The 14,895-nt window shown below is 27.3% G+C and overlaps 1 protein-coding gene across 2 annotated transcripts in view; it reads right to left on the bottom strand.

Annotated features, from left to right (window-relative positions):
- The window catches only part of LOC126741272 (leucine-rich repeat and immunoglobulin-like domain-containing nogo receptor-interacting protein 1), a 266,837-nt gene that overhangs the window by 14,259 nt on the left and 237,683 nt on the right, over positions 1–14,895 (bottom strand). For both annotated transcript variants that reach the window (XR_007662150.1, XM_050447655.1), the window contains exon 4: positions 3,453–3,640. Coding sequence is in view for 1 of the 2 variants with exons in the window: in XM_050447655.1 (XP_050303612.1) it covers positions 3,453–3,640 (188 nt within the window). In the remaining variant the exon portion in view is untranslated. The remainder of the gene's footprint in view (positions 1–3,452; positions 3,641–14,895) is intronic.

Below are 14,895 nucleotides of genomic sequence, written 5' to 3'. Positions count from 1 at the left end.
TAATTAAAATCATTTCTAAAGTTAAATGATAATATCGATTTGGTAAATGAAATGCCATTTTTTTAGAAAAAAGAATATGATTTTATTTTCAAGTTTTTATAGTAATATGTACATGCACCTATAGTTTTATTTAAGGAATGGCTTACATTTTATACAATTAATGAATAGTTTTGCCTTCAACCCTTAAAGTTTTTGCTTAGCTCTAAAACGTTATTACATTTTGCCGCATTCTGTAAACGGCTTTTATAATCAAAACAAAATTACAAGTCTGCGGAAACCGAACCATGACTCTGCTGAAAGCCAAATTGTGCGGAAAACGCGATAATGAAAACAACTATAATCTTGGTTTATTTCAAGCTCGAGCAGAATTCTTTGCTCGGAGACGCAATTCTTACTGCATTTAACGTGAACTAATATTACGACGTTGACTGATTTAGGTGAGATGAAATTTAATGATAGCGGTTTAACTTTATGAAAGCTTTTGGTATGGTTTTAATTTACGTCATTAATGTTGGGTCCTTACGAGATGGGGTTTTTTAGGAAGAGTTATAACGAAAACATGATTAAAAAGTAAGGGAGAATGTTTCACAACCAAACACAGAATAGGTTTTGGTAAATATTGACTTTATTTATTGAACAAACCAAAATGTGATTGTCACAAATACAAATTAAGGCTGAGAAATCATTTAAAATTTTTTTGTTTAATAATGAAAGAACAGTTGTGTAATTGTGACACATCCATAAGATTTTAACAATAATGTTTTAATCTTACACTTCTTATCTCTTTTACATAATACTTCAGCTATGTAATAATTTATTCTTGTCTATAAACTTTATCAAAATAAAAACTGCAATTTCTCATAGATTTCTCCTATGAAATCAATATCGTTATCAGAATCTCCAATTACAAGTATCGCCGCGTTCACATTTCCTTCGTCTGTTGAGTCTTTATCGAATCCTACTTTTCTTTTCACGATATTTTTTTTACGTTTTTCCTACATCTGTTTAGCTTCTAGTGCGACATTTTCTGAAGAAACGTTAATAATTTTAGCTTTTTCTATCTTCTTTTTTCGTTCTTCAGCTTTTAGGTATCCTTTGAATTCTTACGGACTTGTTGAAATGAAAGTTCTTGTGCTTTAATTTTGCGTGAGAGTTGTGTGTAAATTAACTGAAAGTAAGGAGACTTTTTTGAATGCAGCTTGGTCAAAGATCAAAGGTCAAAGGTCAAAAGTTGATGCAAATATCATATTCTAATTCATTTTGAATCCTTCATAAAAGGTAGAATGCACTAAAAGTTCATGAACAGAAACAATGTTGTACCCCTAATGTTGGGTTCACTGTAACCCAGCGACAATTAGCAAAACTCAATCTTTACAGATAATTTTGATTTTTTTACGAGTGATAAGTGGAAAGGGTAGAGAAGTTGTTTCCTTAGAAGATTGGTGCCATGAATCATATCACATAATGTGTAATCCTACAAATACCTGTAGATTGATTTTCTCTTACGCGATACAACCTTTCTTTTTTCCTTAAATAAGCTTTAGGAATCTTGGATTACCACCAATTTCCAGTTTCTGTAAGGTAATAATGGATAAAAACAAAGACGTGTGATTAAAGTATAAATTAGGAATAGAGTATAGATTAGGAAGATAAATAAGTTAAGGTAATAGAATAGCACCAACAAACAATACAAACAACAAAAATACTATCATCTTTAAATAAGCATTATTTAAACATTTATTATGACAAACAAATAATATTGCAAAATATATGCGTAATATACAAAAAGTATTTGGAATAAATTTTTTTCGCTTTACAACTTCAAGGGCTTATTGGTCAAAATATCAATACTAAAAAAATATTTGTTTTGGTATCATCGGCAAAATATATACAGATGTCCGATTTAATGTTTATTCCCTATACCTTTTAATTAAATTAGAGAAAAATTTAAAATCAAGCTCTCATAATTACATATAATTGCATAATACTTATTTTAAAATATGAATACCATTCGAATACATATCCCTAAAATAAATACTGGCAAATTCGAAAAGGTATTACATTTGAGATGAAAGTTAACTCCGGCACTCTTATTGAGAACGTTACTCATAGGATTATTTGATGCAAATTATATTTTACGAGTTTGTTTGTAAAACAATATGACATGAATAATACATGTATGGTAACCATGTATCCATTTCCTTACACGTTTAAGTCGCATATTACATTATTAATTAAGGGTCATGTAGATGGGTAATTAGGTCAAAAACGGCAAACTACATAGCTTCTATTTTGGTATTTAGGTATAAGAACATTAATGGAATTTTATTTACAGGATGTTCTGTTAGAAAAAAGCGCACTTTTTGCTCTTTTTAATATTTGGGTCATTAGTTTCAAATTACCTTATATAACATAGAACAAATCTGATTGAGGATGACTAAGAGACAGAGCTTTTGAAATGGATAGTTGAAATATCAGGTTAATTTTAATTCATCCACTTGAATTTTGATGAAGAAAAATTTGAAATTAACTTTTTTTCTTGATAACTGCTGTGAAAATATTTTATATTTATAAAACGGAGTAACCAGATTTCTTTTAACGTCCAATCGGTCATCAATAACCCTGCATACAAATATTAAGAAAACAACGGTGAATTTATTCATAAACTATCTGAAAAAAAAACTTCAATATCTGATGATAAATACATGATTAATAAAAAGTATAATGAGCTAAATAGTCTGCTTGTCAAAAAAATTACATTTAACCAAATAAGAGTTAAAATAAGTAGGATCATAAAATAAGAGGAATACTTCTAATAAATGAAATATGTTACTAAAACTAAGTTTAAAGGTGAAAGATCAGGCGCCGATAACTCTCTCTACTTTATTCCACGGTTCTATTTGCGGCGTATCGCGAAATTAATCCTCTCCTTAAGCCACTTAACAATCCGCGCTAATACTTGGCTCTCAACTTATGTAGTTTCACTCGGCTAAATGTTGTATCACACAGGTAGCTTATGAGCCTCCTTAGTATCGATGTTTAATATTTTCTTCTGAATTTGAAAATTCTGGAGCTGGCCATACACAAGTAATATTTTTTCATTTCTTGGTTGTCTTATCCTAAAGAAAGCAGTAAGTAGAAATATAGTATCGACAAGTAACAGGTTGTCTTATTATATAACGTGGGTAGCTTGTTTTTATTTAGTAGTAGGTTTTTTTTAATTCTTGTAATATTACCTTAAAGAAACAAAAGCAAATATCGGTATATACCCTCCTTACATTTTTCTTCTTCTATTATTTGTAGAATACTCCGAAAAGTCCCTTAACATATCAACATGTCTCCTTCTTTTTATTTTGTTTTTCGAAAAATTTTGTGTCGCCATTATTTTACAATTGACATGATAAATAAGGATAGGAACGTAGTTACTATGAAAACCAATGACATAAACTTACCTAAATGCAAATGGCTTAATTAATGATATGTTGTTCCCATCCAATGACAATTTTTTAAGGAAACGAAGTCCTGCAAAAGAATCGCTTTTCACAACTGGAAACTGATTTCTTGTCAAAGATAGATGCTCTACGGTGGGCGGCAGCTGTTTCAATGGAATGTCGTAGAGTCCTCCGGAATTGCACAACACCTGAAACAAAAACTGCGGTATTAACTTCGAGAGCAAAATTACAAAGAAAAGTTAGCAAATTTTAGCAAAATTATTTTTTGTGCTGTTTTTACCTTAAAGTTGTTTTTTAACAATAAATTTAATTTTTATGAATTCCAATTCCTAAGACTATTTTTATAAGTTAACTGACTTAATTCTGTAAGCTTAAATAAATTAGTGTTATTTACGTAGGTCTATAGTTATCAAGTTAATATTTAAACTAAAACTTGTAATTTTATATTATAATTTTCATACTTTATAATAAGATACCCAAACACTAGTGATAAATCATAGATTAAAATTTCGAAAGTTCCCTATGCAGGAAAATAGAATCAAAATATTCAAAGTTGATTTTCAAAGCATAAAACGATTAAATTAAAAATATTATTTTAATGTAGCAACACCCAAGAGAGCAAGAATCTAACGTTTTAATATATGTATACAATTTGTATAATTACATTTTATATCTATGAATTTTGGAAGCTTTGGTCAATTTGCCGCCACCTCTATAAATTTTATCGTTAAAAACCGTTGATTGAATAATAGGTTATTATTCCTATTATTCAATCAACGTTAAAAACCGTTTACTGCCACCCTCGCTCCGATTTATAATACCGAAAACTCGAAAAGAAATTCACCATAGAATAAAAGCAATAAGTAATTATGTTCCATGAGTTCGAAAAATCTGAATATAATCTGATTAAAAATAACTTCAATATACGATAGAATATTATAAAAATAATTCAGGACATAGCAGGATTTAAAATATCTGCCTCTACTGTAAACAAAGAAAAACATGATATAAATAGTGGTAACTACAATTATACATCAAGAACTAGCACTAAAATTAAATATATTTTTAAAAGAAAGTTTAGGTAACTATGTTCCTAAAAGAATTCCGAAAACTTTACCTCCTTAGCGCCACTGAGACTATCTTAACCGATCAAAACGTCACAAAGAATATATTCGACATCATTTTAGTAGAAAAGCAAAAATAGCTATCCCAAACAAACATATTGTGCAAACTATGAAACGATAAAGATAATAAACAAATATATATAATATATTATGTCGACCACGAGATTTTTATTAAAATATCTGCAAATATGCAATATTTTCAAATTGTTTTTTTTTTAACCTGGAAAAAGGAAAATCCTCAAAGAGCGAGTCTAGCTAACTATATTATCAGCTACCCAAGATTAACCTAAAAATAAAGCTCATTTTCTCTTATTAGATCATTTAAGATGGTGGAACACGATAGCTTTTTTTAATATTTAAATATTACATCTTCACAAAAGAAGAAGTTAGTGAAAAGTCACCATTGCTATTTAAAAAGGACTTTGTATTAGCCATTATAAAAGAACTCATTAACCCTTTCTAGATAAGACGTTTACATTAACGTTGACAACTTACTGTTTTAATGATGTTTGCTTACAACCACGACTTTTGGACAAAATGCCTTTTTACAGTTAAAAAACACTTTTTACTTTAAAAATAATTGCTACAAAAGTTAAAAAGCCGTCTTTTGTTTATACGACTATAATACTAATTTTTAGTAATTAAATTAGTACAAAAAAATTATTCTAAAAATAAGTCAAAGTAAGTTTTATACAGGATGATTATATAAGGCCATAATTACGGAAGTGATTTTCTAAATGTAGGTCTAGAATTGCTTAGTTTCAAAAATAAATGGTAAATAAGATTTGCAGCAAAAACCAATTTAATGTGAAGGGTAAATTTATTGAAGTTTTATGTTATAATCAATTTGCAATATTTCAAGCATTATTGTAAAGTTTATTGCATAATATCAAGAGATTTGAGCTCTTCTTTTTACATATTGTTGTAAATCCATCATTTACTATTATACGTTACTTACATTAAGCACTGCTTCTTTTTTACCAATAAAGCCAAATTCACAAGAAACGCCTTAAGGAACATTCACAATACTCATGTGTGGAATAAAAAATATATGTGAGGTACTTAAGAATCGTTTTCAGTATCAGTTTTCGATGAACAATTGGGTCAGAATCGTTAATTGGACTGATGTTTTTATATGTATGACTTATCAGCGAGACATAGTTCAGCTTCTTCGAATAGACAGGTCCTGTTTAACTATATACTGATTTTTTATTATACAATATATGATTTTGTCAGTATCAATTCAATTCAAAATATATTTTCTTGAGTTTTATAAGTTTTAAAGTCAATACTTTTATTCTTTACACTTTAAATAAGACTTAAAATATTCAGACAAGTTATTCATGAAGTTAAGAATTTAAGCAGCAAACTAATGAATTTAATAGCCACTAACATTTTTAAATTCATAGTACACCTTAGATAAGCTGTATTGTATTAAAAGTAGGTTTTAAAAGTTTAATACATGAACTTCCTTTTATTAAATGTTTATTCATAATCTAAATTTTTGCATTTTATATACTGGTTTTGATTGTCAAAGTATTTTAGTTATTTAATTTAAGAACGCTTTTACTAAATGAAAACACTCCCTGTCAATTTATTTATAAAACGAAGATGTTTAAATTGGTTTACTTTATTAAATCCTGATTTATTTATTTTTATTATAGGAATAATTTTTTTTTTACCAACTTGTTTTATAACCTATAAACTGTGTTTCTTCAACTTCTGTTTTAGTAACTCTCGAAGAAACTAGCATAGCTATTTGATTTTTAAACTTAAATATTTAGGACTCTGAACATGTAACAAATATTGCAAAAGTCCCAACAACTCTGGGCAACTCCTACACCCACACCAGCTACCTTACCTAGTTTTTTTTAATACAAAAATTAATGTTTATGGATCAAATGCTTTTTGCAGATCAAGAAACATAGGTATTATGTACCTGTTTATATATATCTCAAAATAAGCCGAAGGTTAAGAAAAAAAATATTTTTTTTAATTTTCAAAGTTTTCAAATATATAAGTATAATTTTATTAAATTAGTACTCTAGTGTTGCTCATAAAATATTTCATTTTTAAGTGAGAGTTTTTGACCCGATTAAACTCTATCCTCTCTATTAATAACATAAATTTACCAAAAATACAAAAAAATTGATTTAAATTGGAAACATCATTTTATTCTTATGAATGGCATCGATGCACACCAATAATTTTGCCAAGGGCTTAATGCACATTTCTTGTAGGCTCCAGGGATTATCGATATATTTAGCCAATAAGGCAGAACGATAATATATTAATACCCATTTTGGTAAATTAGCATACTGCTTAGAGTAACTAATTAATAATTATTAAACAATTAACGATGGAAAAAAATCTTATATCTAAGAATTTAAAAAGCAATTATATTTTTTTCAAAGTAAAACTCTTTTGTTACTGGAAGGTCGTAAAGTATGTTTTCCCTACTATACAAACACCGTATTACTTTATTTTACCTCTGTTCTCTCGGAACGACCTGTTTCACATGCAGAACTTACATTTATCCAAGACAAGAAAAGAAGAAAAGTTTGGTTTACGTTACAAAACCTTATTGTCTGTCGGCTTGTAAAAGAGCATTAGTTTGAAAATGTGAATAACACGATTTTTAAGGTAGATCTGCTTTTAAAATATATATATTATAAGCATATAAACGTATAAAGTATGCCCAACGTGTATTTATTAAGTATTCATGTTTTTGATTATTACAAAAAATTGAAAAACTTAAACTTGTTTATTCCTAAATTTCTTCTTTGGCGTTGCCAAGTTTTTTCTCAGCGTACGATTAGTATTTTAATTTTTGTTTGTTTAAAGCTACAAGAATATAAGTACTACATAAAACACAACTCTCGACTCTTAATTAATATACATAGATATGCCATGGCCTTATCTATGTATATTAATTAATCTATGTATATTAAATATATCAATTTTGTATATTAATTAAAAAATATTCAAGGTGTTTAACAAGATTTTTTTAAATATTCACACTCAAAATCGTAAACCTTACAAGACTATTTTTATAAGTCACCTTATATATAGTAGTGTGGTTACATCAGTAGTAAAAAATAAAAGACTTTAAATTAAGCCAACAAAATAAACGTATCACGTATATCTGCAAATAAGTTGGTATAGTTAAAAAATCGATACAAACACATTTTTAAACTTTTTCTTTAAATTATATTTTAACTTTTTGGAAGATAAAAACAATTAAATAAGTTTCACTATAACAAACCTACTTCTCCGCAAAAACTTCAGTACGTTACGTTACAAACGGAAGGAAAACGAGCAATGGAACTAATTCGGAAGTATTGGGAAAGATCGTGAGTGGAAAACTTTGTCTTAGACCAAATTGGTGCAATACTAGAAACGACCAGAAAAGAGAACTGACAGCTGATTTAGCTCGGCAAAATCTTAATCCATTTACGGTCTTTTTAGTAACTAAGGTTTAAGTTTTCTATGAGACTTTTAAGATTTAGAAAATAGCTTAAAGTGAAAACACCAATAGTTACTTTTTAAGCAATTAGCTATAGATCAAACTAAACTTTGTATTTTACACTCAAGAAAGTATTATATGTTTAGTTTAATAGTTTTTTAGTTATACTATAATTTACTAAGTTATGCTCAAACTGAAAAGACTTTGAACTTTGTGAAATTGTTATACTTAGTAACAAGAAAATTGTTTGTAAAAATATTTGATTTGTAAGAAATATCTAGGAAAAAGGATCTATAAACTATTAGAAGACAAAAATAAAAACGTATGGAAAAACCTTTCACTGTTACACAAATATTGTTGGATCATAACTATCGCACAGTTTTTAAAAAAAATAGAAAATTATATTAACATTAACTTAGAGGATAATTTTTTTATTCAGTTTAATTGAGAAAAAAAACCTTTAAACTAGTATATTTATTTTTGTAAAGATGCAAGACCAAAAATAACTTTAAAAACTATCGCTCGTATTTAGACTTAACATAATATGACACATTTGTTATATATTTTATTTAAAAATCCACTAATAAAACATTTTTAATTGAATTTTAAATATTTTAAATTGATTTAAATTATTATCTTAAAAACATAAAAACATAGTTTCAGAGTTTGAATTGTATAAAATACTACAATAAAAAAATAAAAAAATAAGTTATATTTGTTAATCAAATAAATATTTCACTAAAAGGCGAACTACAACAATTGCAAACTGTATTTTAAATTATTTACATGTATTTATTTACCTTTTTATATTTACTATGGTGCTTTTTCATATTTTCTAAAGTTTAAAGTTATGCTGCAGGAGTTAAAACTTTGTGGGCTTTATATTTATATTACAGTATAAATAAATAGATAGTACATATTTACAGTCTAGTAACCTCGAACAGTTGGTTACAGATCTTAAGTTAATAAAATTATCAAAAAGGATAAAGTGAGTATTTTCAAACAGTTATATAATACAACAGCTAAAATATAAAATACGGAGTAAAATAAATACGAGATATTGGCGCAGTTCACTGAGATTTAACGGGACCTGTGACCCTAAAAAAGATGGAAAGGAAGTAGCACCCAAGCGAGCCTAAACGTTGTCCTAGTAAGACCCAATAGAAGATCTATTCATTATTCTAGACATTTGGATGAAGAATGTATTTGATTTTTTTTTAACATGTAGAGATTTAGATTTGTATGTACTTGATGATGTCTTTGTTAACTTGGAGCCCCATGAGGTACCTTAAAATCAAAGTTCTTCTGGTCTCAGTGATCACAAACTCGTAAATAAAGATCCAATGAACAAGAGAAGAAAAATATTTCGCTTTTTCCTAGTAAATCTAAATACAATCGTAAGGCTAATGAACTAATACAAGAATTGTTAAACGAAATATTTAGTTTCTTTGATTAAGCAAACTTTTAATTCAAACTTTAAATTTTGAACGATGTTTACGCCGTTTGGGTGACTTAAAAATTATAAAACTTGTATTTAACCTTTTTGAAAAAAACGTTAAATTATAGTCCAGCAATTAGTTTACCACTTGTTCATTCTCTAACACCTTCAAAAACTTAAATTTAATTCATGCATTTCATTGACATGAACGTTGAGTTGTTATGATTAATGACAGCTCTAGCTCCAGTTTTATTTACATGCATTTGATATAAAAGATAATTATGGATCTACTGCCTAGGAATCAAAAATATAAAGACATATGAAATAATAATGTTTATATGGATAAAACTATTGCTTTAAATGGGTCACAAAAATAGGTTTTGATCTTAAAATAAATTGAGAGTACGCATGAGGTCAATGTATTTGCAATAATCTTAAATTAAAAAAAATAGCAAAGATAAGTCTAAGATTGAATGTATGTTTCAAAATTATGAAATCCTTACTCAAAGAGGCCGGTATATCAATATGAAAATTATTCACTATTTATATTTATATGAACATACTTAACAATTTAAAGTTAAATATTATAATATTGTTAATTAAATAAACTTAAAGTTGATTATATTTATAATAGTGTTAATGAGATTACTTTGACGATGACTATTTGATATATTAATATTCAATCAGAATTGGCAATAAAAAAAATTTTTTACTTCGGTTTTTCCAAAACAGATCGGAGATGATATATCGCCATACTTTTAAGTCACGAGGGCAATATTTACAATTGTAAAGGGAATCGTTTGCAACAAAATTGTGCAAACTGTGGCCCTCCATTGCAAACTAGTGTTATCGCGGCCGCATTTATTTAAACTCGACAGAAAACAACGGCATAAATTACCAAGGGTTCAGATGCGGCTAAATAAATAACATTCTAGTTCGTGCTGTGTGTCCGCAAAATCATGAGAGTTAGGTTGTGTGATTTGTTTAAGTCCCGTCCGTACAAGAGCTGGGTATACTCGTTTTCTGTTTAACTTTCCGCTAATTGCATCAGCATAAACAAATTTAATCTTCGATAGCGCCTTTTACGGGTTTTTGTTAATTACATTGAGGAAACACGTTGAGCAAATTCTTGAAAAATGCTAAGGTAGTGCGTTATTAAGTAAAGTCAGTCACAATCAATAAAAATTGTAATAGTTTATTACCTAGCAGAATTTATTTCTAAATTAAAAAGTAATTTATAAAAAAAAATAATAAAAGCTACATCTGACTTCTTTTCTTGTATCTATTTTTATTGCGCGAAAGGTCTCCTGACGATATTCAGAAAGTGAATAAATTCTATCCAAACAAGGCAGATTTAACGGCAAGAAGAGTTGTTATTTGTATTCAAATTAAAACGTGATATATATCTGTATTTCTTTAACTGTAGAGAGTTTATGTTACCCTGGAGGAATTACTGTTAAAAAAAATAGTGTGCATACGATTATAAAGGAAAATAATATACATATTGTTGATGTTTTTGATAGCACCTTTTTTAATTTACTATTAATTCAAATAAATAAAAAAATACGGCCAATATCGTTTTCATTTTAATTTTCTTCTTAGATTTGTCATTGTAAATAAATACAATAATATAAATAGACCCAAGACCCTCGTTAGCCAGGCGTATACGTTTAAAAATGCTTTTGCTTATTTCATTTTAAGCGGTAAAGCCTTTACATCTATGATTTTTCTTTCACCATTAAAAACTATGATTTTTCAATATATATTAAGTGTCTTAATCATTATTTAATGAACTTGTTCAATAATATATACGAGTATATAATATATACTAGATTTTTTATCAAAAATGGAATATAAATGTAATTTTTTTAAATTATATCGTGATATATAACTTTTCCTACTAATTAAATTCCACGTGCATTTTTAAAGCATATGCAGCAAGCAATCAAGCCGTATAGTATGAAGAAAAAATTGTGTATTTTCTTCAGTAAAAAACCTGTAACAATGGATGAAATAATTAATCACAGTCAACGTAATAAAAGAGACTCGTCCCTAAAAAACGTCGCTTAGAAATACTTTAAGCCAGCCTTTGAATTTTCCATCTATTCTTTCAGTGTCAATTTTATGCAACGTATACTCGAACAATATACTTTTATTGGAAACACTCGAAGGAAAACTTTAGAATTGAAAGCAGCGACCTGTTTTTTTTTCTTCTTATTGTTTTACTTTGATTACCGATTTACTTTTCAGAAAAAAGGAAAATAGTAATTTTTCTTTATAAAATAATTTTTCAGGTAGACTATAAACTCCTTATTGGAATATCAAATAAATACATAAATTGAATTCAAGTTTAAATAGGTTTTTAAACAACTTATTATGATTGCATGTATTCACCTTAGTACGAGATATCATAAACTAAAAAAAAATAATTAAGAAGTATAGGCAACATCAAAATAAGTGCAAATATATTTGTTTATTTTTAAATTTTGTTTTTATGGTAAAATCCTTAAAATTATATTTAAATAAAAATTGGATGCATAATACAAATTTCAGTTTACTTTTTGATATTTATATTTATTTCTTAAAATATATTAAATATTTCTTCTAAAAAGTTTTTTTAAAGATCTTTTAGCTTCTATTATAAAAATTTAATAAATACACAAACTTTATATACTTCAACACCCTTGATATTAACATAACTTATGTAAACATTAACATAAATTATGTAAGTAAGTAAACAATTAAGTATCCAAATTCTAACAAGTTTATTGCTACTTTGGCATTCTAAGCTTTGTGTGTTACTTATAACAAACTTTTTTAATGAGTCAACGTATGCCATATAAAATATTTAAAGATTCTCGTAAAATGAATTAAATCATTGGCTAATAAATCAACAAGTTAGAACTATGGTTCTGGTAAATTATATTTGTAAATCAAACACTGTGCTTTTTTCCGGAACTTAATCTAAATAAAAAATTGAGAACGAGATCCAATTAGGAAGTCCTTTAGATTTTTTTAAGTACTTTATTATCTAAGATATTAATGCCTGAATGAAAATATCCTTAATCACAATTTAAATATTAATAAAACGCAATAAAAACTTTAAAAAGTTTTAATTACAAACATTTCTACTAAAATTTATCAAAGATATAGATTAAAAAAGTACGTATAGATAGACAGTCGCTAATTTTTTATCTTTTAAGGGGATATTTATAATTATTGTGAATCAGCACAGCGGTTTTTAGGTTAAAAATGCAAATTTTTACTGAAACAAATACAGGCGTGCGGGAGTCTTTTATTCCAGTACACGTGCACAAAATGTTGAAAATTTTGAAGACGTGTATCTTCCGGATCTGAGCTTTTATCTGAATCACGCTATAGTATAGTGGTAACTTCCACTAATAGGACTACCTTTCCCTGAAGTTTTAAGGTACTCAGGTCATTAATATAAATTAAGAATAAAATAAGAAACGATCTCTGCGGTACACAATATTTGAGAGCTCCAAGAAAAACAGAGGACCTAAGCTACTTCAAAACAATCATTGCACAACAATCTTAGTCTCCATAGCATTCGAAAAAACATAGAGTGTACGTTTTTCTCCATAAATTTCACAAAAAAAAGCCCATTTCGATATAGAATACTTTATGTTTAGGATAAAAACTTAACAAATAAAGCGTTATATACCTTATCTCTGATGGATTGAACATATCTCCGTTGATTTATCAAAAAAATTAATCTCCAAATTTTCTCTAATCCAGAACTCAAGGATACGAATAACCCAATGTATTTTGTTTAAGTCTCCAACGAAAAAAAGGCATTTTTCAATTGACAGATTTAAATGTCAGTATCCGAATCAAAGCTTAAAGATGGGCAATGCTTACAAATTACAACATACAGCGATAACGATTCAGCTAAAACAACAAGCAATACAACCTGTTCTAAAATGCTTTTAACAGAACTTAAAACTATAGTGTTATTTAAACAAAAATTAGAGGTTATTTCTCGAGGGTGAAATGTACAGATATAATTTTGAAAATAATTTCAGGCAGATTATTGCTTTTATGAAAAACTCAATTTCGGATTTCTTACTTTTCACAAATTCTATTGGTATCGCTATATCATATCCTTTTTCGTTTGTTATGAGAGATCCCAGATAGATCCCAGAAAATATTTACTATTTCAAAGCCCCAATTTCTTTAATAACATAATATAATAATTTGTTCTATGCTCTAACTAAAGCTGAACTTTTTGAATATGATAACAAACATTCAAGCATATAAACTTTTTCTTCCTTTACATTTTTTAAGCTTGGGAGAATAAATGTAATGCAACTAATATTTAATTAGATCAAATTAAACCAAAAACGTTCAAAATATTGTTTTATCAACATGGACTTGACAAGTGCGCATTTTAATTGTTGGGGTTGTTATAGTCTACTGCGTTACATAATAATTAAACATGGTTTATTTAATGAATAGTTTGAATATATTGAGATGACATTATTTTGTCAACTATTAAATTTAGTTATGGACATATGTACATTAATGCTTTAATCAATGCAATATTTTAAGCCCCTTAACTAAAAAATATTGCAAATTGAAAAGTTACTAAAACGTCTAATTATCTGACATACACTATATATTTAAAACAATTAGCAAGGGTAGATAGTTAGGTTTAAAGCATAATAAATATTAAAACCTAGACTTTGATTTGTGGCTTAGTCAAAAAGAAAGGAAGAAGAAGATTCATTAGGAAAACATTCACATAGAAAGTTTCTGTATCAATCTGAAAATTTGAAAATATAAAAAGAGCCTGTTTCAAGTTTTGAAAATAAAGTCAGTACAGCATTTTCGTACACGTTATGTCAACAAAACTCTTATATTTAAAAAAATATAATAAAAGCTTTTGCATTTACACTTTTTGAATACCCTGCAGGCGTACGCTTTTTTATTAAATATTATATTATTCTAATAAAATATTCAATAAATATTTAGCTTTACTAAGCCCGAGTTCCATTTACTAACCTGATGCAGAAAATACTATATTAACTTATTTATTTCTCGAAATACAATTAATTTGTTTGACTGAAGCATTATGCTAATGATGTAAGTTTTTTAATAATTGGCCTTTTGAATTAAATTAATTGCCAGTTTTGTCTTATTTTTTGTGTTTTAAATTATCAAACCTCCCTCTGGTTCTCTAACAAGAAATATTGCCATTATTTGTTTAAGCTAAACAACATCTTTTATTATAATTCTAATATTTGCCTTCCATTTAAAAAACAATTTAATACAGCGAGTACAAAAAAATATCTTATTATCCAAATTTTCCAATTTACATATCCAGACGTTGTATCAAAAAAAACCTTTCATTTTTAAATGTTTTTACCTGCTGGCGAGAAAACATCTTAAATT

The sequence above is a fragment of the Anthonomus grandis genome, chromosome 10 (assembly GCF_022605725.1).
Source record: "Anthonomus grandis grandis chromosome 10, icAntGran1.3, whole genome shotgun sequence".
Lineage (NCBI taxonomy): Eukaryota > Metazoa > Arthropoda > Insecta > Coleoptera > Curculionidae > Anthonomus > Anthonomus grandis.
The sequence above is the reverse complement of the archived record's forward strand: the minus strand, read 5'-3'. Positions and strand labels throughout refer to the sequence as shown.